This window comes from Cynara cardunculus (genome assembly GCF_001531365.2).
Source record: "Cynara cardunculus var. scolymus isolate 2C chromosome LG 7, CcrdV1, whole genome shotgun sequence".
In the NCBI taxonomy this organism is placed as follows: domain Eukaryota; kingdom Viridiplantae; phylum Streptophyta; class Magnoliopsida; order Asterales; family Asteraceae; genus Cynara; species Cynara cardunculus.
Window position 1 is genome coordinate 3,211,758 of NC_037534.1, and position 26,875 is coordinate 3,238,632.

The 26,875-nt window shown below is 31.6% G+C and overlaps 2 protein-coding genes across 3 annotated transcripts; one reads left to right on the forward strand and one right to left on the reverse strand.

Moving 5' to 3' along the window:
• The first annotated feature begins 10,728 nt into the window (after window positions 1-10,728).
• Window positions 10,729-12,273, forward strand: LOC112515578 (probable galacturonosyltransferase-like 1). Its single transcript, XM_025122473.1, has one exon. The coding sequence runs from the start codon at window positions 10,729-10,731 to the stop codon at window positions 11,761-11,763; it is 1,035 nt and encodes a 344-aa protein (XP_024978241.1). The 3' UTR covers window positions 11,764-12,273.
• A 5,694-nt stretch (window positions 12,274-17,967) lies between these two features.
• Window positions 17,968-22,177, reverse strand: LOC112516039 (probable vacuolar amino acid transporter YPQ3). 2 transcript variants are annotated; one of them, XM_025123076.1, is made up of 12 exons: window positions 21,693-22,177; window positions 21,555-21,597; window positions 21,369-21,395; window positions 21,162-21,266; window positions 20,921-21,039; window positions 20,657-20,831; window positions 19,749-19,841; window positions 19,554-19,649; window positions 19,448-19,468; window positions 19,310-19,368; window positions 18,922-19,012; window positions 17,968-18,419 (listed from the first exon to the last, which is right to left on the reverse strand). In XM_025123076.1, the coding sequence occupies exons 1-12, from the start codon at window positions 21,935-21,937 to the stop codon at window positions 18,318-18,320; spliced, it is 1,176 nt and encodes a 391-aa protein (XP_024978844.1). In that variant the 5' UTR covers window positions 21,938-22,177; the 3' UTR covers window positions 17,968-18,317. The 2 variants fall into 2 exon arrangements, 1 of the variants encoding a protein (XP_024978844.1); XR_003069572.1 differs by having other exon boundaries at window positions 18,336-18,419; window positions 18,922-19,025.
• Window positions 22,178-26,875: the final 4,698 nt, after the last annotated feature.

The window sequence follows — 26,875 nt, forward strand, 5'->3', positions numbered from 1 at the left end:
TATCAATGGTTCGTATTTATTTGTGGTGGAATTTAAAAAAAAAAATCCAAATTTTAAAGATTTATTGAACACACCACAAATTATTTACTTTAATTTGTTGAGATAATAAAATAACAAAAATACCCACAATCCACATGTACCGCATTGGACACGTTTATCATGCCACAAGTCAAAAGATAAATTTACTATTTATTACCTTAATCATATGTGAATAAATGGAAATTTTACCACTTAAAATTTGAACCGTTTGATAGAGGACGGATTAGGATTAAGATGTATTAAATAATACGTTAATCATTTAAATTTTCAGAGAACATTCAGAGCTTTTAAGCTCTTATTTTAGAAATAAAACAAACGTTCTTAATATTCAAACGTTTGAATGAATACTTCAGAGGTATTAAGAGATAATTTTGAAAAAACAAACATGCCCTAAATATTTAGCAAAATCAATTGTTGAATAACTACAACATCAATCTACAAAATATCGTGTAATATAAGTCGGAATTATATTAGTGCTTTTAGCGTACTTTTTCTAACTCGACAAGTTTGTCCTAGTGCTAATTTACTGAAAACTTTTTGTCTTAGTCAACATTTATTTTAAAATCCAAATGCCATTATAAGGATATTTGGATGTACAACAAACTTTTTGTCACGATAATGATAAGTTTCGGATTGTTAATACAAAATTTACTTAATGGTTTTCTTAAAGCGAAAATGTAACGAACATATTTTTTACTCATTTTTTTTCTGTTTACGAGCAATGTGGTGACATGTAATATGATATGATCATGTTGGTACTATGACCCTGATTCAAAGTCGCTAAATCAAATTCAGATTTATTTGAATTGTTGGTTATACAACGATATATAATGATACGACGATGAAATAACACTGCTAAAAATAGAAATATAGAACCGTTTAGAATCTTAAGGGTTATTTGAAAAGTTGGCTTACATTGGTATGGATCATGGGAATATACCATAAATGCACATAATGTAGATATTAGACACCACATTTAATGAGTTTTGGGCATACCAATTTCAATATTAAAGGAATGACAAAAATCATGTATTTAAGTAAAAAAAAATTAAGATTTTAAAATAAAAATTAAGGGGGTTTTTGGGATTACTTATTTAAAATAACTTATGTTTTTTTGTAAAAATGGTTATTAACTTATGTGGTATCAAATCGGAGTTAAATAAAACATGGTTAAAATTGTAAACTGGTAATAAGTAGTTTTTCATAAGTCAGAAATGATTAACTTATCAAAAACAACTTATTACCAGTTTGGCACCGGTATAAACAGTTTTTTTCTTATCCAAACACCAAAAAACAACTTATCACCGGTATCAGACTGAAATAAGTTAAAAAACAGCTTTTACAAGCAATCTCATACACCCCCTAAGCAAGAAATTTATTTGCTTCTCTATGCATTGGATGTTGGATTTTGCCATTCAATCCGAAACATTGGACATCCGATCCGATTAACATTGGACATCTGATCCGATTAACATTGGACATCCGATCCGATTAAAACCTATTGCATGATTGGATCGGATCGGTTCCATCCATTGAATGTTACTATTGGATCTATTGGATCGGATTGGACTTGTCCAATCTTTTGATCCAATACTGAACCAACTAATCCACCATTTCAATCAAGTATCCATATATATTTTTAATTCAATAAAAGAAAATGTGTGTATATATATATATATATATATATATTAACTAAAAAACAATATCGTGAAATGTTAATAATTTTATATAGTTGAATATTAGTTAGATGGTAATTGGATGGGGAATTGGTCATTGAATTGGATCGACTCAATTTTATTGGTGGACTATTATCCAAGAACCAACCGATCCGATTTGGATGTTGAAATTTTGGATCCGATCCGATTACAATTGGATATCCGATTTTGATCCGTCAGTTTAAATTGGATCGGATGATTTTTTGCATACCCTTAATTTTCAGATGCATTATGAGCTTCGTTGCTAACCTTGCATTGTTCTTTCTATCCATTACTCTAAACCTCATTATGCCCCTTAAAAGGCCTGGTTGATCTTGTAGGAAATGTGATTTAGGTGAATAATACTTGTTTACGTTAACTCGTATCTTATCACTCAGATCTTATTTGTTGAAATATTGTCTTCAGTCCAGTAGTTCATTTACTCTTTTGGGTGGCGGATGAGTAGGCCAACATGAAAGTTCCATTTCAAGGAAGGACGACATGTTTTTTTTTTTCTAAAGAAAAACGGGATTGAAATGCCCCATCAATAAGGGACCTTCCCTAACCTTCACTCCCCTTTTTTCAAAAAAAGCCCCGCTCAACAAGGGGACCCTCTCTATTGTGTCTTTTGACTTATCACATGCAAACGGCGTTTGTTATTAGATTGTACTTAAAACTACTCGGCATGTGCTTATAGTGGGCGTGAACCTAAAACGAGGCCTTGTAGGATAATTTAAGGGATAAGTGTTGACATAAATAAGAGCAGACTCCAGAGGACTGTATCCAATGAGATCCTAAAAAGATTTAAATTTACTCTAAGTTTTCATCGTCCAATATTAGTTCAAGTTCTGTATAAGGTTCAATTGTACTTCTATATATTAAGATTAAGGCCTTGTTTGTTTTAAGAAGTAGGGTCATTCAGACTGTTTGGTTTTTCCAATTTTTCAGAGGTACTTATGTCTTGTTTACCTCTTATCTGATAAGAGGTAAACCAACCTCTTAATGTTCTCCAAACTTTTAGCAACGACGTTTCTCAATCAATTAAACTTAATCGATCATTTATTTCAATCGATTCTTACCAAACCGATCCTCACTTGTCTCAATTGATGCATTCTAGTAGGATTTAAATGTGTTAAATACCGTTAATGACATATTTTCGTTCAAAATGAATGCTAATTATATAATTTAGATGTAAATTTCGTAATGATGATGAATAAATATGTGAAATTGTATAAATTTATCCATAAATTCAACACTATAATTTTCTAATGAATAAAATAGATAATTTAAATAAATTCAGACATTTATCAGTTTACAAAAACAAACAGTATTATTGATTCAAATTCCAGATTTCAGCACCACCTCTTCCTAATCAGAAGTGAAATAAAATTTCAGACTTCAACACATCTTAAAAAACAAACACCACCTAAGATGTTATAAAAAGCAATTAGATTTTGGAAATAAGATAAGAAGTTTTGCAACAAGATTGATTTGTTACTCTTAATATAATATTAACTAATAAAAAACTCTGTTATATATCATTCAGATTTTTAAACGTTGCAAACTGTAGAGTTTAACAAAATAACAAGCAGGATATTTACAATCAGCATGTGTAACATGCAGTTTGTTAAATAATAAATCTAACAGGAATTTGCCCAAAAAGATTAAGAATATAAATGCATAACAGAATCGTATCAAACTATTTTACTTAAAGTTTTGCTTTTTCGGTCCACTGAATGATAAAACTGAATAGAAATATGATACAAACAAAAATAATACGGTTTGCACATGAATTATGAGAGTCTTATAAGCATACATTGTTAACAAATCTTTTGTGTTTAAGAAACAAATCCTGAAATATGGTTCTTATTTCTCATAGCGTAAGTTATAAGAAAGAACATGTTGTTTGCTGATTAATATGATATGCAATTTTTTGTCTGTTCAGGTATAATATATTTATATACGACAAATACTCATGCACACTTTCATATCTGGTGAGGTTTGAATTCTTGATTTTATAGAAGACCGGGTTCTATCGGTAACCCAGTTACCTTTGGCCTAACGGTTTTGTTTCTTACAACACATTTATGTGAAATTGGATATTTTGTTTGACCCGTTTGAAATCATGATTTCCGTTTGAAAAGTCTGAAGGCGTGTTTTCATATAGGAATCAATTCATATACCTTATAATTACATATGCCGACCCAACAGAATTTTCAAACAGTGACGTACGGATGAAAGTTATAAATATTTGTTATATAAACATGGTAGATTAATTGGTCGGTTACGTTCCACTGCATCGGAACATTAAAGTTTCAACCCTTTTCCTTGCTTCTTTCCATCGATTTTTTCCCCAAAATGTATAAAAGCCGAAAATTAAAGCTATAAAGATGGAAATCTACTGAAAGGGGGATTTGAACACGTGCCCACTCAAACAAGAAACCTTATTTCAATAACCAAGACTAATTCAACCGTTAGAAACGTCGGTCATTAGTTTAATTTCAAAAGAAAATATAAGGGCATACATTCAAATAATACGGTGACATCTTGTAAGAACGTAACCTTTTTTTCAGTTACAACATAACCATAAAACAATCACATGACACTATACGATTATATGGTTGATTATAGTTATATGGGAACAATATATAAATGGGTGCAAAAACAGTGGGCCAAGCCCAAAAGAAGAGCCCAATAGAAGCCAGAAGGCAAATGGTTTGAAAATACTCATAATGGGCCAAACCCATTTAGTTTCTATTATATGATTGTAATCAAGGGACACCATTAGGATGTTGTCATGGCCTTGAAGACATGTTTGTAGCCTTGTAGACCAGACCACCAATAGAAAAACATTACCTCACAATAAATAATAATAAACACAACATTCCAAGTATTTGGTTAATTTGGAGAAACTGTAGTTTTCTGATCAGTTTGTGCGTATCGACTAATCTTGGTTGATCATGAAACAGTCTGGAGTCATCGTAGGTTAAACAAGGGTTTTGACAGTGATCGGAGTTGAACTCAGGATGGATGAGATTTTCAATCCCCATGATTTGGAGAGTTTGTGGCAATGAGAACCTTGGAAAGATCGACACGTGTAGGTGTAGGTAGATATTCTCTATCTTTATCTGATATGTATTTATTGGAGCTGGAAATTTAAGGTAGAGGGTCCCACCATTTAGGATATGATCGTTTTGATAGAGTTATAGAATATAATAGTAAATGATATTTTAGTTATGAATTCTTGGTTCTAGCAAATAACAAAGTTGAAGTCAAGCAACATACTCAGTTGGTAGACGATCTTTCATGGTAAAGATCAGCAAACGAATATCGAGAGACTGGATTAGCAACAAAAGTAACTCAATCACTGACTTGACGACACTTGGAACTATTCATCAGTCAAGGGTCTAATTTTTACATGTGCATACATGTACACAAATACACACACACATAATATATATATATATATATATATATATATAAAAGAATGCTCAAACGATATGGATATCAAATTAAACAGAATAAAATGGTTGTTTTTAATGATCATAACTATCTTTTTGTTAAGAAAGTGATCGTAACAATCTTTTTAATCATATTCGTTGGATCATTTTATTTGATGGTTGAGATCTGTTGTCGCATTTCAATGCAATCTAAATAGTAAAAACTTGAATTTTTTTATGGATTCTGAAATGATTTTTCTTGTGCTACTTATTGCAATTTCCGTTGTGTTTATAATTAAATGTAGATGTAATAAAATATAGTTGCAAGATGTAGTTAGACATCAGCTAATTAAGTTCGTTTCTAAAAAGTCAATGGGTAGCGATTGACTTCTGGGTCCAAGCTCTTAACTCACCCAACCCAAGGTGTCGGTGGGAAGTGTCAAGTGTGAACCAACATGGTCGATTCAAATGGAATAAAAACACAACCTCAAGTCAATTACAAGGGTTCCGGAGGGGAATGAGAAAGAGTTTGTTTTTATAGTTATCCCATGTGAAGAACATGCATGGGGATTATATATATATATATATATATATATATATATATATAGATAGATAGATAGATAGATAGAGAGATGTTCAAGTGAAAACGATAATTAAATAAGTTAACATGAAAAAAATATCAGATCTCGTGCAAAATCACGTGTGTGTGTGTGTGTATGAGTGTGGTGGAGGGTTTCAAACGTTGTCAAGATCAAAATAAAAGAACACGAGAACAACAATAATATGTGATTTTACAATGAACGGTCAACGTAAAGGTGTGCGGACGACTTGACCAGCAAGGCTGCAACCTAGGTCACACAGTAATCACATGTGATTTTGATGTAAAATTACACATTATTTAACCATTATCATGCTCTGTTTTTTGTGTGTGGTGTGTGTATATATATATATATATATATATATATATATATAGACACACATATTTCAATTAAAATGTAATTGAATGGGGTCATATGAACCTTCATATTCCTTTGTCTCCAAGCTGCAAATAATCCACCACCACCACCATATGGTCATTGAAATGGCACATGTTATTAGCACATGCAATTCAATAATTTCAGCCATGGAGCCATATGTTCTTTCTTGCTTATATGTATAATCACTTTATTCCCTTATAATAACATTTTGCATAACTCTAATTCATGACCCAATTCTAGTTTATTCACGGTGTTGGTAATATATCCTACATTTCAAAACGGGCCAAATCGTTGTATAATGCTAATATAACATTCTTTATAAAATACAAAACACAGGGTTCTCCTGAACTGATCATATATGATTCCTTCACTGCATGTTACGTATCTTGAATTTGTAACGACCCAAAAAGAGAACACGTTTACTTACAAAAGAAGCATGTTTGCTACAATTAGGACATGTACTTTAAGTTCTATAAGTTTATGCTTTGAATTTATGGTCATAAAATTGTGTGGCATTTCATCAAGATTGTCTTTAAGGTCAAAAGCCAAATATTGCATGTATTGAGTAGTAAAAAGGGATTCAATCAACCTCCTTGAATCAAGAGGTGTCATCCACTTTATGCTCATAGCTTCCTCTTTCCTCCTTTTTATTCGTATTTTTTTTATATCATACCAGCTTTCATGTACCTCTAACAGGTAACAATTAGGAAAGCTGATATCCTTGAGAAAACTGTTTGTTTGCTTTACCCATGTCATGATACTCTGACTATGTTTGAAATTCTATTCATATTGATCATTGACTGTATACAATTGTGATGGACATTTCTGAAGTATGATTTAAACGACTACATATCATTGTTTATTATATAATAAAGTGGGATCGGTCTCTCTGTTTCAAATTTGAAAATTTGGGTGGATTCATGATGTATTTGGGGCCACAGATTTAAAGGTTGATTGGTGAAGGGGTCCCTACATCATTGGAGGGTAAGTTACGTAGCAAGAAGCAAACTTTATGGCTCTAATTAAGGCTATGACGAGTGAAACGTATGATATCTTTCGGTCGGGAAAAGAACTGGTTGAAGTCACAAAAAAAAAACACGAAGGTGTTGCTCGTACTAGTAATAAGTTTAGTTTGACCTTATAATTACAGTTATACGTTTTAATGAACACGGATCTCAAACGAACTCCCCATTTTCCTCTCCGTAATGCGTGTTTTTCTAATGAAACTCTAACTTTCATTTTGATCCCGTTGTTAATTAAATAGAAAAAGCGTTATAAAATAAATTGAAGGGTCCGAAATAGCAACTTGAAACGATTAACGTGAAATTTTGAGTTGGAGTAATGGTAGAGTCAAATTGACAGCACACCCACCATTGACGACGACTTTTTGGTCATTTGCCTCCTCTTCCTAAGAATAAGATCCTATTTTCTAGCTCACACCCAAAATTCACCACGGTATAAACACACTCCAATTCTTTATAATATATATATATATATATAGAGAGAGAGAGAGAGAGAGAAATAGTTTGGTTCAAATACAACTCATCGCATTTGTACAACCAATGCAACCCACTGTATTGAGATATTTTTATTTATTATGATTTGAATATTTGAATAAAAACTTCTATGAAATCACATATTAATCAAATGAAATGGACGGTTGAGATTGAGTTGTATTGGTTGCACAAATGTGAAGTGTTGTATAATAACCAACCCCTCTCTCTATATATATAATTATATATATATAATTATATATATATATATATAATTAAATGAGAACTATGTTGTTTATGGTAATCGTAAGATCCAATATCAATTACAAATCAAATGTTAAATTAAGAAATGAATAGTTTGGATAATTTTTAATTTGTAATATTAATTAAGGGCATTTTAAGAATTTTATAAAAATCCTCTCTCACCTCTCCTCTTTTCTCTCTCCGGCAAATGACGAATCTTATTCCGATAAACCTTATGTAAACACAAGATACACATTATGATACTTAGATATATATACATACAAGGTGCACGATATGATACCTTTTGTAAAACAATGAAAATAACGAAAATGCACATTATGATATATTTTATAAAACAAAGAAAATACATTGTCATACACGTGAAACATTGTAAACGTTATCACTATAATACACTTTGATTCACAAATGTCTTTAAAATATGATGTATAATAGGAAATTGATATACTAGGTAACTAATTTTAATTAAATATTTTTTTCTAAAAATTTTAATTAAATATTTTGATTAGTTGTCAAAAATAGAATTACTATATTACTTTTTAGCTTATTTAAGAAATATCATTAAATATATCAAACGAATAGTTCACGTTGTTTCTTACGATTACCACAAATTAATCAGTTCTTCTTATGAATGAGCTTATATATAGAGTATATTTCAAATGCAACCATGTCCATTTGTATAACCAATGCAACTCAATTAATTGAGATATTTATGTAAATGATAAGAGTTCATTTATTATGATTTGAATATTTATGAAAGATGATTATAGTTCATTAATTATGATCAATACTTTATATTAGGAAAAAATCAAAACTTTTATGAAATCACATATTCATCAAATTAAATGGACGGTTGAGATTGAGGTGTATTGGTTGTACAAATGTAAAAGGTTGTATAGTAACTCATCTCTCTCTATCTCTATATATATAAATATAGATATAGGCTTAATTTTTTTGGAACTCATATACTGAAATTATTATGGTAAGATGTTTTTTACATAATTATTTTTAAGGTTAGAATTATATTTTTTGATTAACATATATTTGTTTCATAATATATTTACGGTGTGAAACTTTTTTGTTTTACGAACACATAAAAAATGTTGACATGATACATTAGTTTTCAAGGTTATTATAATTTAAAAATTCTTAAATTAAGATTGTTTTATATATATATATATATATATATATATATATATATATTAAAAAGGTACATGCACAATACAGCGAGATACATTTCAATTTTAATGTTTCATTTTTTTAACTCAGTCGATGTTATAATACGGTTTGACGTGGTTTTTGAGAAAACGATAATGTTTTTAGTTTTGAATAAAATATAAATATGAAGATATATCATAACAAATTGAAAAAAATAATATTGGTATTAATATCAAACTAACTATTAAAAACTTCTCATTTTTTGTGTATTTCTTTAATTCATTTTTTTATAAAGATAATACTTAAGTATTTTGTTAGAATTAAATAATTATCATACTTATATTTTAGGTATTTTATATTTAAAATGAGATGTTTATTCTCTATTTGATTATGTTTATCTTTAGTTAGTTACACGAATTCAAAAATAAAGTTTTAATAAATTATACTTATGCACAACTTAGTTATAATCTTAAAATTTAAGTAAATAAGCATTCTATAGCAGTAAATGCTTAAAAAGTAATTTTTTAAGATATTGAGATAGGTAATGTATATATATAGATATATATATATATATATATATGGGCTTAATCAAATGAGAACTGAATTGTTTGTGATAACTGTGAGAAACAATCTCAACCACATATTATAATAATCAATGGGTAAGATTAAAAGAAATCTTAATTAATGTAATTCTAAAAATAAATTACTATCATTTAATGACATTATATGAATAAGGGCAAGATTGTCTTTGTGATATATTAGGTTTTTGTTTATCTTTTTCTTTCCCTTCCAAATTTAAGGCATTGTTAGTTGTGACATAGGCTTAAGTAATTCATTATAATTGTTCAGTTTTCAAGTCTAGCTCCAGGACATAATCCTTCATACATGTATCGCCTCATTGCARATTACTACTYTGCTGATGATCTGGTTTTGCAACAGATGATACCACATGATAYCACAACTGTATTACATAACTAGGGTACTAACTGTTTGTAATACATGAGAATTGGTGTGCTACGTTGTGATACCCTGGAAATGATATGARAATGTATATATGATACATAAAAAGTTATAGCACCACATCATACACAGCCTAATGAATTTTTTAGGTACCAACTGTTTTGTARTACATGAAACCACAAATGTATTACATCAAAAACAAGAACATTTATTGGTACCACGTGATACCACAACTGTAATACGTAACTAGGATACTAACTGTTTTTCTGGTTTATTGTTTGTACCACATGATACCACAACTATAATACATAATTRGAGTACTAACTGTTTTTCTGGTTTATTGTTTGAATTTATTTAAGCGAATCATAATAATCTTTAATTTAGGAATGTAAATCAATATTAATTATTTTTTTGAAACAGTTCTATTTTAAAAATATAAATTTAATCTTAATTTACATATTGACTAACATACCCTTTTAATTTGATTTTAATTGTATAATTAATATATTAAAATGATTGGTTGAGATTGGTCCTCACAGTTACCACAAACAACTCAGTTCTCCCTTGAATAGCCTCATATATATATATATATATATATATATTTGTGAGGCTTTAGGCTTCAAACCGGTCCAATATCAGATCATATCATCGTCTTCTTCCACTGATAAGTGGAGAGAAGAGAGAGATCTATGCTTTCATCAAAGACATGCCTTTATCAAATCTCTCTCCCCTGTTAACAACATTTCTACTGCTTATCGCCACCACCTCCACCTCCACCTCCACCGTCTCTCTCTCCTTCAAAGAAGCACCTAAATTCTATAACTCACCCACCTGTCTTCCCGCCATTCATATCTGCTCCGATAATGCAGTTCACGTCGCCATGACTCTTGATTCCGCCTACCTCCGAGGATCCATGGCGGCCATCCTTTCCGTCCTCCAACACTCTTCTTGCCCAGAAAACATCCGTTTCCATTTCGTCGCCTCCGCCTCCGCCCACACCGACAACATCCAGCTCATGATCAGCACCTCCTTCCCGTACCTCCGCTTCCACGTCTACAGATTCGACGACTCCGCCGTCTTGGGTCTTATCTCCACCTCCATTCGTTCCGCCCTCGACTGCCCACTCAACTACGCTCGCAACTACCTAGCCGACCTCCTCCCGGTTTGTGTCAAAAAAGTGGTCTACCTCGACTCCGACCTCGTACTGGTCGACGACATTGCTAAGCTCGCCGCCACGCCCTTCGGAGACGACAACGACCGGAAAGTTCTCGCGGCGCCGGAATATTGCAACGCCAACTTCACCTCTTACTTCACTCCGACGTTCTGGTCAAACCCATCTCTCTCCGTCACCTTCTCCGACCGCCACGCATGTTACTTCAACACCGGAGTGATGGTGATCGATCTCGAAAGATGGCGCGAAGGAGATTACACAACAAAGATTATAGAATGGATGGAGCTTCAGAAAAGAATGAGGATATACGAGCTGGGATCACTTCCTCCTTTCCTACTAGTGTTCGCCGGAAAAATAGCTCCGGTGGATCACCGATGGAACCAGCATGGGTTAGGAGGAGACAATTTTGAAGGTCTTTGCCGGGATTTACATCCGGGACCGGTAAGCCTTCTTCATTGGAGTGGAAAAGGGAAACCATGGGTTAGATTAGATGGAAATCGAGCTTGCCCATTGGATACACTTTGGGCTCCATATGATCTCCTCCAAACTCCAAATTTTCTTGAATCTTGAAAATTTTCAACCATTTTCCCCAAATCATAATTCCATACCATACCACCACCATACCCGGTAATCAGGGTCGGGTTGATATGAGACCGATCTGTTTTCATGAGATCAAATTTTTTAACTTGAAACTTCACAACAAAAATACTGTGACGGTAAAAGAAAATCCAAACATCCACAACGAAGACACTGTAAAAATTACTTTTACGGTGTTTTACTGTGAAGTTTGAAGTGTAAAAAAATGCTCTCATGAGTCTCATGAAAAGAAGTTGGTAGACCAAGTCCCCATCAATATATATACACATATATTTACTCACGATTACCACCTATTTTCTGTTTGATGATTCTAATTAACCGGTCGAAGATCATCAAGATAATATTCTAATCATCGGTATGTTCTCTGGGGAAGACATGTTGCATGTATATTATATATAATATATATACACGTATTAGTTTTGAATCTTTTTTACTAGTATAGTATTGTAAAAAAAAACGAAGTTAAATGTAAAATATAATCTTGATCATATCGTTATATATGATGAAACAAATTAGAGTAAAACGTTTGAGTTCAATTATATCTGCTGTTATTATATCGATCGTTATTATGAACAGTTAATTGCAATCCGATATTATGGTTATAATTAAAAAAAATGTAGTGTTAAAAGAATTGTTGTGGGAATTAATGCTTTGAAAAAAAGGAGGCAATTCGAATGTTCACGTTTAAATCTTCTTAAATTCAAGAAAATAACTTGGAATTTCATTTATTTACCCTATATATAAATTGAGCATAAAATCATAATTAACGACCATCTAGGTTAAAAATTACAAAATAATCGATAATTATTTCAAAAATATTCATTTTATATTTTATAATATAATTAAAATTAATCTTCGATTGTTTTGAAGTTTTCACAAATGATTTAAATATTTTTGTGGGAAAAAATAAGGGTGTTCATGGGTTAGGTTGATCGGGTTGAAGACATTAATTTGAACAATCTAACTCAATGTTTGGATTTTCAAAAATCTTAACCCATCTCAACCTTACCCGTGTTTAATCGGATTAAATTTTCTTTTTCATAATTTAAATAATTCATTGCTTCAATTTTTAAATTCAACAAATTAATGGGACATGGTTCATGTGGGATGCTGGGGTGTTGCTAAAACTCTCCAATATAATTTGTTGTTTTTATTTTTTTTAAATTAATTTTGTGGTTAAAAATAATTTAGAAATTGATTTGATGAAGATAAATTTTATATATATATATATATATATATTTGGGATCATGTGAGACCAAGTGTTTTTTGTGAAACACGTAAGACCAATTATCAACCCTTGAATTAGATTTACAATCTGAACATTCATAATTATAAAATTGCCACGTGATCGAGGGTTTTTCGTGAGACTCGTAAGATCAATTTATGTTCATTGATCAACTATATAAGTTAATGATCTAATGGTCTAAAGTTGCACGGTGGCAATTTTATGATTATTGAGAAGTCTTTGTAATTTTGAATGTTTATATTGTAGATCTAATCAAAGGGTTGGGAATTGGTCTTACGAAAAACTTTTGTTCTCACATGATCCAAAGTCTATATATATATGATATCTCTTTATTTATGGGTACTTTAAGAATTTATGCGATAATTTCTAAATTAATCATCGAGCAAGATTTAACTTTCCGTGCGTTTCTAATAAATTTGATAGAATGGTTTGTTAAATTTAGTCGTACACTTGGCTGTGCTCGATGGGTCGTGGGCAAAATCACGAGGAATTAAATAAAAGTGGTGATTGCATGGTACTAGTTATCAATGGTGTGAAAGAAGACCAAACGACCATTTTATTAGAAAGATCCAAAAAACTGTCGGTGGTAGTTACATTTTCCAAAAAATGAAAAAAGAAATTATGATCATCTATAAATAGAGCGAAAGCGAGATGAAGGAATGGTCAAATTTCGAGTTTGATGGCTATAGTCCACATGGCAAACAAGTTATAAATGCAAGAAAAAACCTCACGGTATATCTTTAATACATTTACATCAGTCTCTTTCACGTAATATTATTATTTTTGTTGTATCCATTTTTTCTTATATGAATCCTCTGGTTATACGTAAATACGTTCATATCACTGTCTTTCACGTATAATCATTGTTTGTTTATATCCAGTTTTGTGACGACAACTGATGTCACGAGTTTCCATTCAAGATGCAAATTGTGCTAATTCCACAAATATGGTTCTTGTGGTTTGTTAAAGATGAAAATTTTGTCCCGTACACGTGGTTTATGAAAGCATTTGCATTTGGTGTCTTCTCTAACAGTCGTTAAAAAGTTCCGTCAAGTACGGGGATTTTCTTTCTTTTATCAAGATTTTTGTTTTTTATCCAATCAAAACGAAACCGACCAAAATCATGAAATCGATTTTAATCGGATAAAATGACAAAAATGTCTTATTTTTAACGGCTGTTAGAGGGAGAAACCATATCCAAACATTTTTACAAACTATGATAGTCATCTTATAATTTTGTAACTGCAAAAACAAAAAACAAATGTTATTTCTACCAAACCATAGGGACCGAAATTGTAATTTGTTTTTTTTTTTAACGTTGATTGTGAAGATTGATGATTGCGGGAATTGGGCATAAAAAATCGTAATTTAAATTTAAAAATAATCAAGAAGAAGTGATTGCACATGTCATGTTGATTAAACAAAATTCGCCCAAAATTCAAAAATTACTACAAAATACAAAAATAATGAATAAAAAGACTGTCCACGTGTTATAATAAAGAATTATATATGTGATACTAATTTAATTAAATATCTATAAATATTTAATATAATAATAATAAATATTGTAGCAATACAGAAAATTACATATCTCATCCTTGAAATATTTCTTAATTTGCAATTTTAGTCTATCGACGTTTTTTGGTTGCATGGTCGGTTAAAATAGTGATTTTCAGACGGTTTGGTCCATCGTATCAACTACCGGGTTGTTAAAACGAGGGCTATATTTTTTATTTCAACATTTTATCATAATATTTCTTGGATTTCTATTTTGTTTTCAAATCAAAATTAATATTCATTTGAATCACAAACAAGATCAAACTCCTAATGCACACCGAAATCAAAACAAACAGTCAAAAATAGAAACATGGGGTGATCGAAAGTGGGAAGAAAAACATGCAGAATATAGAAGGAAGGACAACATTGTCATAAAATTCGTTAAAAGAGAATCGTACTTTGCTAATTAATGACATATGTAAAGATATTATATACTGGTCCAACTATCCAAGTTAAACACAATAAGTCTTGTTTATATTACTGCTTTTTACCAGATAAGAGGAATATACACAGGCAGACACGTCGTTTATTGTTGACCAAAATGCTATCTTGATAAACTAAAAGAGGGAGTTTTACCGATCGATGATAAGTGTTGACCCGTTCATCCATAGACCATTCATACCCAGTTAGCGTTTATGTAATTTCTATCGATAAATGAGCTCTAAATCATTAAGGGTGAATATTCGAAAAGAAGCAAAATGGAGGGATGAAAGTTGTAAAATAATAATAATAATAATAAAAGAAAAGCATAAAGTAAAGTATTAGGTGGGTTTTAGAAAGCGCTTTTTAGAAGGAAAATATGGATGGAAGATGGTTTGGTGCCGACAATTAATTGATACATCCATGTGTTTCTGTTGCTAACATGCACCATCTCATACTTTTTATCATAATCACACCATTCAACTTCATATCATTATTTCCAAAAATCCATAGAAATAATTCATTCATTTAAATTTTAGTAACTTTTTTCAATCGAATTCCCATTTCAATCAGCGTTGATGTTTATGTAGATGCTTTATGTGTTTGTATAAACTCGGCTTTCAGATTACAAAACAATCTTTAAGTAAATTTGCGTACGGATTCACATTTATTTAACCTGTATGCGGAAAAAATTCCCAACCCGCCTCTGATGTGTAACTCAGTTGACAAATGGGATATAAGACAGATCATGGGTTCGATCTCAAGCCCTACACTAGCCTCAGTTGTTGAGTAAGCCAAAAATGTCCCTTCACATTGGTATCTTTGGAAGAAGGTTTCGTGTTGGACCAGTTGGGGTTGTATGTTGTCAACTTTTTGCCCAAATTTGCATAAGGATGCTTTTAATCAGAAAACATGCTTTTGTGTTTGTGTAAGCTCTGTTAAAAGTTGGAATTTAATTTCAAAACTGGCTAACAAATGAATTTGGTTGAGGAGATTGGTTATTTCAGTGAACTTGAGCATTTTTATTTTATTTTTATTTTTAAAAATATTTTATATTATAATTAGTGAAATAATCGACTATTAATGAAGTAATTAAGGTGGAATATGGCATTAGAAGTGGCATGGAATGCGCATCCTGCATAAATGCATGTTTTATTATGAATCAAGCAACCTCTAATTATTTGTTTAATGATTTATTGGGTGGTGGGAATTAAATACCCTCATTAATGCGTCACCTTGATTATCAAATATAATATAACAAATTCTCGATTTCAAACGAGAAAATGGTCAGAATAAAAGAGAATATGATAAAAACTATATCACATATGATGTTAAGATATATAAAATCATATGTGATTACAAAAAACGATCAACTTAAAGGTATACGACGACTCAACCAAGGTCACCTGTAATCATATTTGATTTAACCGTAAAATCACATGTTAACATTAAAATTCTCATATAATCTTACTTCAATCGGCTCCATATGAAACACGCCTCCAAAAACATCAATGTAAGGGACATTTTTTGGCTCACTCAGCAGCTAAGGTTAGCAAGGGACATGAGATATAACACAGGACCTGTCTTATAATTGGATAAAGTCTCACCACCTCTTTATAAACTGAGCTACACGTCAAATAACAATATTGTTATTATTATATTTTCATATTATTTATTTAATTTTGATTTCTTCTGATGGCTGCATTGTTCATTACCTATCATTATCATAATCTAATGTAAAATATATGAACAAAATCTAAACACAAATCTTTAAGTACCAAACAAAACACGACAAATATCAACAATACACCCATAAAGCGTACTCTATTTGGGCTTTTAGCTTGACCATACTATTGGATCGGCTTACATATATGATATAACCATATCTATAAGATATACAAGAAAACCGAAGCCCGTCATACGCAAGGTCTTAATCTAACCAGACAAAAAAATTGTGGGCAGCCCCGAGCCGAGAACCGATTCACAAGAGTTCGGTCAAGTCAAAAAAATGCCTGATTAAGCCCGAAAAAATATGGCCCGAAAACTTGGGCCCTTTTCCAATCCTTAAGCCAAGCCATTTTTTGCTTACTGAAAACGAGTTTGGAAGGCAAGGGACTGAAAAAGCTCGGACCTTATGTATCTCTACAAAGCGAATAAGATGTTACGGGTTACACCATGGTTTACGTTTTGATTAACAAAATCTTGAATTCTCTCGATTTCTCTCTATTCATTTCTCAGTATTCTTTTCGAATCAACAAAGTGAATCAAATAATTAAATATATAGAACTCTACTCCCATATCTTTTCATAGGGCTTTTTACTTACAAATTAATGGTATGGACGACTTATTGCTCAATTATACGAAAGTGTTTATATACGGCGATGTTTGTTAACAGCTTAACGAGCTTAATAGGACTCAACTATACATGACTGTTTCGGTAGTACTTTAATGATATAAAAAGTGGCTTATTCAATAAGTTCTAGGGGGAGCTTTATGCAGAAAGCAATTTTTTTTTTTCAATCCTGCTTCTTCGATTGAAAAACACACTCCTTTAAGCTATGAAAATTCTCTCTCAAAGAAAAACCTTCTCAACCTATACAGATAAATTAATCGACCCAGACAGCTTTATCCATATAAAACTTAATAGAAAACCTACCAAACAGCCCTACAATCACGAAGCCAATAGAAGTCAAAATGGAAAATGACTATATGAAATAAGCTAGAACCCCTCATTTGTTCCTATTAGACTACCTCAAATAAATTAATACCAGAAATACCCTAAAAGTAATTCAATCCTCTCTTTACCTCCCTCATTCAAACCCACAAGTCTCCCGTCCCTGATACAGACAAATTTATCTGACTCATCCAATCTCAATGGAAATAGAAGTGAACATCCCCATATCCATATGTCCAATGGGATATAGATACAACTCATGTATGTAATATTGTCATTTGAAACCTTTAGAAAGTTGATAAAATTGGACCTCATCTCCCTGCATATGTTTATAGTACAACTTAAAACCAAACAACTAAAAAGAACATAATTATTATATTTGTAAACAAACACGAAAAACGTAAGCATTTCGGTCGGGCCATGGTCCGTATCTCCATTTAAATTCCAAACTTTTGGCAGTGAAAGACTCCCGATATGCTTTCTTACAGCAAATTGGTTACCGATTTCCATTAAACGTCCCAATATTTGATCAACTGAAATCAAGGTACAACGAAGGGCCGATTGAAACATTGTGCATAGATCTCCTCTTTTTTTTTCTTACGTATTCTCATGAAATGGCTTATCATACAATCAAGAAACATAACTTTTGTTGGCTTCTAAATAGTCGTCATATTGTCCCTCTTCGTCGTTTCCCCTTCGCAAGTATCTGTAGTACACATACTGCATTATGATCTGTAAAAAGTACTTCTGTTAAGGTCAAACAGTGATTATAGTACAACAAAATCAACTTTATAAGACGTCAAATATGTCTCAATGTTATAATAAACAGTTTTATAGGAGTTATGTTTATAGGATCAAACAATTGCTCGCCTTGTGTAGGTGTTACAATAAGTTGATAAGACGTTTTCGACATTCTATTACTTTTTCATATGCATTTGACAAGTGCCTTATGAACACATCTTTTTATAAGAAACTTGTTTTTATAATAGTTTTCCAAACAATTTCATCTAAAAAGACTACTAGGACGTTTTACTCTAAAATTGTACTAAAAAACTTGCTACGACACCCAAAAACGTCTTATCAACTTGTTGTAATACCTTTACATATTTGATCCAAGTCCCGTAAGGCAGTCTATCAGGACATTTAGACATATTTAACGTCTTATAAAGCTGATTTTTTTAATGTCAAATTAGCTGGGCTTTTTGCTTGCAAAGAGATGAACAACAAAGGATACAAATGTATCAAGTGCCACACAGACTGCAGCATCAAGCAGCCATGGCAAGTTGGCCTTAATTTTCTCCCATTCTGTACTTCTTACAAGAATGCTGCACTCCAGAACTGTAACACTTCAGTAAACTTCAATGGCATTAAGATACAGACTTGGGATCAATGTGAGACCAAGCCGTTTTCGTGAAACCAATTTTTTACATTTGAAACTTCGTAGAAAACATTGTGAATGTAAAATTAACAGTGTTTTTGCTGTTACCTTCACAATATTTTGCTGTAAATTTTCAAGTGTAAAAATGTGGTCTCATAAAAACACAGGTTGGTCTCATTTGAACCCAACCCTTAAAGGTATATATAGATATGTACATAAATATATATATAGAGAGAGAGAGGACCTTCCAACATAAGTAGCATTTGCGACAAGAGCGAAGATGAACATGAGAGGATTCAAGCCCTGAACGTATATTTTGTGAAGTTCGAAACTTTGATTCGAATGACGAAAGAAATAGTTAATCATGATGCAAGATTCTCACCTCAACGCTGCCTCTTTTGATCTGTCAAGAATCACACGATAAATGTTTCAGAAAGTCGATAATGTGGTCAAATAAAGATTGTGATTTTCCAGAATCCGGGCCTTACATTTAAGACGATTTGAGGAACTCGACCGCCCATGTAAATAGCTGCCATCATCCACCCTAACCATTGCCCATAAACATCACCACTTCCACCACCCTCCTGTAATTAACATTAATCTAATTAACTAAACCAAATGCATAATCTTGATTGTGTTTGCTATAAATTAATTAATGCAGCAATTAGCAAAGATGATCATACTTGTAGCAACTTCCTGCCAACATAAACTTGCATTGAAGCTTTGATATGTGAAGGCAAATTCAACGAAGTAGCCAAGAACGCTGCATAGCCAGCCTGTCATTCACCATGTTGTGTTACAAAATTGTGAACCAGATCAACACACGTCAAGATAAAAAGATTAAGGGATGTTTACAAAATGTTTATCGGGTGTCACTTACCTTACTTACCTTACCGGGTGAGTATGAGAAGGACCGAGAATCATACCCAGTAAGTGGGGGAAAAGACTCTTGCCCAACAATCCATTTTGGGGGACAAAAATGTTACCCCGATAAGGTAAGTGAGGGTGATGACTCTTGCCAGTAAACGCTTAACCCAGTGAGCGTTGGTAATCAGCACCTAACTTGAACGGTTCAAATAAGGGTCCTTTGGTTGAATAACCATAAATGAGTTCTCCATTACGAACATGACCTAATCCTTTTTACCTGGTGTTCAACGGGATTATTTTGCTCATTAACCTTAAATGAGAATTTTATCAAGAGCATAAACTTCTGACAAGTTTAATGACATTCTTGTATATGGATGTGGTATTCTAAGCCTTGTCAAAAGGTCATGTATTTGAGAAAATTGAGAGAAGGGTCATTCTAATGAAGGACCGAGTTATACAGTCCCCCCCCCCCCAAAAAAAAAAAAAAAAAAAAAACTAGAGGGTCATTTAGCAAAACTAGATTCTAAAAGATGGTCATTGAGCTAAATAGCCCTTCAAATCTGGAATCTTTTGGACATTATCATTTTCTTGGTTTTTTTAACTTAATAAGCAGCCTATTTTGCGCTTAGTGTTTTTGTTTTTAGTGATATAAAAGAACGAAAAAGCCAAAAACATGAAAAGAAGCACATTAAAAGATTTGGCAAGTTTAAAAAAGTGGACTTACAGAACGTGGGATGGGTTTGGGTTGGGTAGCAGCTGGCTTGGGTATCTGAACAGATGACTCATCTTCTGAAGAGGAGTCATCTTCACCAGCCATGGCAGAAGCTGGACCACTTCTTGTTGCCCAAAGATAAGATCGATTTGGTGGAGTTGCACTTCCGGCCATTGATCTTGCTGACCTGGAAACGTATTTCATATTTCCATTCTTTCATCATTATAAATTACAATAGACAATAAGCTATAATGGTTCATGAACATAAAGACAGACGTGAAGAAATAGTCTTGGCGGGGCGATGGGGATGTTCTGATCGCGCGACTTTTTGAGTTCACATCACGTGGTTCTTCAGTGGTGTTCGATGGTCTAAGAGGTTTCTTAGCTTCTTCCACCTAAAAAGATCATAATTTTTGCTATTAGAGTTCCATTTAGGAATCAATTAACCTAACCAAAGGTTTTAATCTTAATCTTAATATTTAGGAATTAAAAGGGAAATATGGCAACGGTATTGTACCTCTATATTAGCACTAGCATCAGCCTTTCTTGATTTGAGCCATGTGTAGATATGATCATAGTATAAGCTTTGCAACACCAGGATTATTGTACTTATTGTGTAAAGCTGATTAATTAACAACATGGGTTAGATTAAACATGAAGATTAATTTCTTACTAAAGAAAGTAAAATAAGAACATTTGAAGAAATTAATCCCAAAAATATTACCGCAGCTGTGTAGTACTGAGTGGGCAACTGCATACAAAACAAAAAGAAACATATGAAAACGATAACGTTAAAGATTGACATAGATCTTAACAAAGGACTTAATTAACAGGTTTTTATCGAAATCTTTTATCATATACATGGTGTTAATACTCGTAAGAAATTGCAAATCAGATGAAGAAAATTCACCGTTGCAGGTTCAAGAAGACAACCCACTAGATTAAAGATATCCCTGCATCATTAAAACCAAAAACATTCATCGATTTGATTTTGGAAAACAACGAACCGAAGAATAAATTTGCTTGAGGCATTAACACAAACACCTACCCGGCAACCCACGTGAGGAGGAAAAGAAGCGAAACACCATGGCTGGATTTAGTGCGAAAGTTGGTGATAATTTGAGGGATTTCAGCGACACCCCAACAAACAAGACTCGCGATTCCCAACCCGAAAGAGATTTCGTCTCTAAGATTGCAAAGACAATCTTTAAAATACTTATCAACCCACCCAATACATGGTTTATTCTGCTTCACACAGTACGATACTGAGTTATTATTCAAAACCAACTTCATCTCTCCAATGGTTTTTTCGTATTCGACCCGGATCCGAAACAATAATGTGGTGTGTGATTGTGTGTATGTATATAATATATATCTATGTAGAAGTGTGTGAAAAAGGAATTAATGAAGAAGAAGAAGATAGCCGATAGTAGTTGCAGTAGTAAGTCCTGGGGGTGGCGTAATGACGTGAATTTACGAGAATACCCTTGTGTGTGGGTTTTTGTGAAACCGTCAAGCGATTGAATAGCTGTGTGGTGTTCCTTGAGTTCTTGCTCGAATTATTCAACCCCTTCCCTTTTTTATAGCTAATATATATATATTTATTTTATTTAATTTTTAATCATTTAGTTTGGTTTAATTAAATATTTATTGATTTTTTTGTTTCTAAAAAATTTGAAGATTTTAAAATTTCCTTTTATAACAACTAGAAGAGTATTTGTGCAATACAGCGAGGTACATCTAAATTTTAATGTTTTATTTTTATTATTTGTCGTTATTGATGTTATAATACGATTTTATGTGTTTTTAAGAAAGCGATAACGATTTTATTTTTGAATAAAATATAAATTTGATTTTTTTTTATATCAAATTGACTATTTAAAAGTTCTCATTTTTTGTGTGTAATTTCTTTAATTTATTTTTTACTATAATTTAATTTAAATTTAATAACGAAGTAATTTATTTTTGGTTTAATAATACAACATTTTATAAATATAATAATTAAGTATTTCGTTAGAACTCAATGATTATCCTGATTGTATTTTAGGTTTTTTATATTTAAAATGAGATGTTTATCATGTATTTGATTATGTTTATCTGCAGTTAGTTACACGAATTAAGACATAGAGCTTTAATAACTTGTACTTACACACAATCTAATTGTAATCTTGAATTTTAAGTAACATACATCATAAACCGTACTTTATGTATAAAAAATAGTTTGTAAAAGTTTTTATCAAATGTTTTATAATATATTACAGATTCTTATAACCTTCTCCATGATATTGTTTGCTTTGTACAAAAATCTTAATTCCCTTCTCCAACTGATACGTTGATACATCATTCTGGTTGTCGGTTCTGATACTATTTGTAACATTTGAGACCAATTATACCTAATATTATTCTTTTTCTTTGGCGGATCCAGAAACTTTTATAGTTGAGGGGTAGATTTTTTTTTCAAAACCAAATAATTCATCCGAATGAAAACGGTTTTGGATTTTCCTTTTTGGCTTGACCGGTTCAGTTAATCGAATAAAGATAACTTATTCATGTTGATTTTCAAATGACTTTTTACTAATTCTTCGAGGTGTATAATTTTTTATATTTTATATTTCAAATGAAAATATGAGCATGTGCTGCAAATAGATCAATTAACAATCAAGATATCAAGTTGGGGGCCCTTGTCATGTTCTTGTTGGACGCACAATAGGAAAATTTACTAAACAATTTTTTTATAGTTTTTTTTTTTAAAGATTGGTGGGTTTGTTAGGGGCCTAGGACCCCTACCACCATGTACTAGATTCGCCCTTGTCCACTTTGTCCACATCTAGACCCGTAGTTTTAAAATATGTCTGATAGAAAATATATTCAACCTCTTATAAGACAACTTTAGTTCTCATCCGCAACCGATATGGGAATCTTACAGAAGTAGTATAGAGGGGTAAAATTCTTCAAATTTAGAGAACTCTTAGAATTGATTGCTTAATGTGATAAATTATGTTTTTTTATTATTCCCACAATCTTACAAATAACAGCATTTGAAATTAAATGTCAAGGAAAATTAATAATATTTTTATTATTGGTATTGAATATTTAAAAATATAGTTAAAATTGTACTCTGAGAAAGAAAAAATCTGTTAAAGTTGAATGTATATTTTTTTAATGATATTTTTAGAAAATCTGTTGAAAAGCCTTTTAAGATTTTCCAAAGATTTCGACTCCGTACAAGTGTCAATTTATCTATAACACAAAAAGAAAAACAAGAAATAGCTTAGTGCTAATTTTTTATCATTAAAAAAATAATTATCTTGTCGTCTAATTTAATTTTGTGTGATTCATATTGGTCAGGGGTTTAATTATTTCTTTTACAATCATTGGATGTTAACTTATGGGTTTGATATGATTTGTCAGGTATGCATATACTGATTTAGATACTCGCATTCGTTCGAGAAAAATATAATGCAACAACTCTTTGGAATTACTTCAATTTGTCGGTTCAAATAAGAAATGTTAAATATCATCTTTTTTTCTTTTAATGATATTTAGTTTTTTTTATCTGAAACCTCCAACGTGTTTATTATTCTATCAAACCAGAGAAAATTTTAGCTCAACAGAATGAGAAGGGTGCAACGATTACCAAACAGTTCGAAGATGACAAATCTAATAACCTGATGAGCAGTTTACATATGAAAAAGACGTATGTTTTCTTAAAAGGTAATATTTTAAATTTTTGGACGTTCTTAAAAAGTAATACTTGATTTAAATTTTAAAAGAAATGGACCTTAATTGAGAACATATTTTGGTGGACCATGCACATATTTGTTTTGATGTAACGTTTAGCCAGAAATTGGACATATTCAAATATTTATTTTTATGTAGTAGTTACCATATATTACTGGTATGAAATGGACGATCAGTAAACACGGATGGGGAAATTACCCACTATTTTAACTCTGATATTGATTTGATAAAGATATGTAACTTTAAAGTTTAACCCGAACAAAGGTATGCATGTTGATGTGGGACTCAAACATGCCTTTTCTGGTTTGAGGCTAGACCGACACAGATTATCCTAGAGTGTTTAGAGGAACTAGATCGGTACAGACACTACCAAAAACCCACTTTTTCCGGCGATTTCCGGCGGATTTGGCCGCCGGAAAAAGTGGCGCCGAAGATTGTTTTTCCGGCGGAATTTCCCCGTTTCCGACGGATCACGGCCGCCGGAAATTCCTCGCCCGTTTATTCACAAAATCTTGATTAACTTAACAAACCCCTAAGTATTAAAAAAATAATTCCGACGGAAAATTCCCCGTTTCCGACGGATCACGGCCGCCGGAAATTCCTCGCCCGTTTATTYACAAAATCTTGATTAACTTAACAAACCCCTAAGTATTTAAAAAAAATCCGGCGGAAAATTCCGCCTGAAATCCATTAAATCCCAATACGGTTCATGAAAGCCCAAAATACGGTTCATTAAAGCACAATACGGTTCATTAAATCCCAATACGGTAAATTATTAATTTTTTTTTTTTTGATTATTTAATTTTCCGCCGGAAATGGAAAAAAATTTTAGAAAAATTATTTAATTATCCGCCGGAAATGGTAAATTTTTTTAGAAAAATTATTTAAATATCCGCCGAAAAATTGTTTATTCTTTTTTTTAAAAATTATTTAATATTCTGCCTGAAATCCGCCGGAAATGTTAAATTTAAAAAAAAATTATTTAATTTTCCGCTGGAAAATTGTTTATTCTATTTTTAGAAATTTTTTTAATTTAACGTCGGAAATGGTTATATTTTTTTTTAAAATATTTAATTATTCGCCGGAAAATTGTTAATTCTTTTTTTAAAGAATTTTTTAATTTTCAGCCGGAAATGTTAATTTTTTTTAAAAATTATTTAATTTTCCGCCGGAAAATTGTTTATTTTTTCTTTTAGAATTTTTTTTTAATTTTCCGCCTGAAATGGTTATATTTTTTTAAAAAAATATTTAATTATCCGCCGGAAAATTGTTAATTTTTTTTAAAGAAAAAATTAAAAAATCCGCCGGTAAAATGTTGTAATTAAATGTAAATTCAAGATTAAACTGAGTACTTAAGAAATCCACCGGAAATCCGTCGGTAAAATGTTATAATTAGATGTAAATTCAAGATTAAACTGAGTACTTAAGAAATCCACCGGAAATCCGTCGGTAAAATGTTATAATTAGATGTAAATTCAAGATTAAACTGAGTACTTAAGAAATTCGCCGGAAATCCGCCAGAAATCGTTGGTAGTCAAAAAAATGTTGACTTTTTTAGTGTCCACCGGAAATCCGCCGGTAATTTACCGGCGGATTTCGTCCGCCGAAAACGGCACCGGAAATGGTCAGTTTTCTAGTAGTGAGATTGTTCTAGAATGTCAGGGTTCTAAAGTGGTGGACCTTGACTCTGTGTAGGATTACTCTCTAAAAAAGCTACTGAGAAAAGAAAGAAAGTTTGAACATATATTGAAGAGAAATGATCCAAGTAAAGTTGTTTCGAGACTCCAACATATACCAACCACGAATACAAGAGATATGAGAAAATGGGTTGTTAGAAAATTAATGCAATTTCTTCGGCTTATTTGTGTAGATAAAATTGCACCAAATAAAGACAAAACCAAAGAGAAAACACGAAGCAAGTCGACAAAATAACATATCAAGATTTAGACTTCAAACTATTGATTATGGGGTGTACCACAAATGATATAATGTAATCTTCTATGAAACTATGATGCAACCAAAACTTTTAATTACAGTGCAAAATGTGATACCAAATTCGTAAGTACATAAATGGGCTAAATTACAGTCTTACCCTAAATCCGTTTCAAATTATATGAACAATTAACAATTTGAACATAAACAAAACCTTACATGTGTTGATAAAAGTTCTAAACACATGTAAAATTAGGTCTAAAAATTTGAATGGTTCTGATTAAAATCTCACATTTAACATGTTAAATATCAATTATATGATGTGAAAGAATAACCTAAAAAAAGTTTTCATAACAAAAAAATTTAATATATCAACTTATTTAAATAAAAAAAATTGGTATTTTAACTTAATCATAGATGCATGTGTTTGTACATTAAAGTGCAGAGTAGGAGCAATGCAAGAAGGAATCTACCGATAACATTCCTTTGATCCTTTCACCTTAAAGCATCTTTTTTCACATATCCGAATATTAAATTACGATTCTTTTTTTTTTTTAA

Bases quoted from the DNA above. Each gene is read 5' to 3' on its own strand.
- LOC112515578 (XM_025122473.1), top strand. From the start codon at position 10,729: ATGCCTTTATCAAATCTCTCTCCCCTGTTAACAACATTTCTACTGCTT.
- LOC112516039 (XM_025123076.1), bottom strand. From the start codon at position 21,937: ATGAAGTTGGTTTTGAATAATAACTCAGTATCGTACTGTGTGAAGCAG. The intron at 19,842-20,656 runs GTAAGTCCACTT...GGTGAATGACAG, and splicing joins CCAAACCCATCCCACGTTCT to GCTGGCTATGCAGCGTTCTT. The intron at 19,013-19,309 runs GTCCTCTCTCTC...TCTGGAGTGCAG, and splicing joins AATGCTACTTATGTTGGAAG to CATTCTTGTAAGAAGTACAG.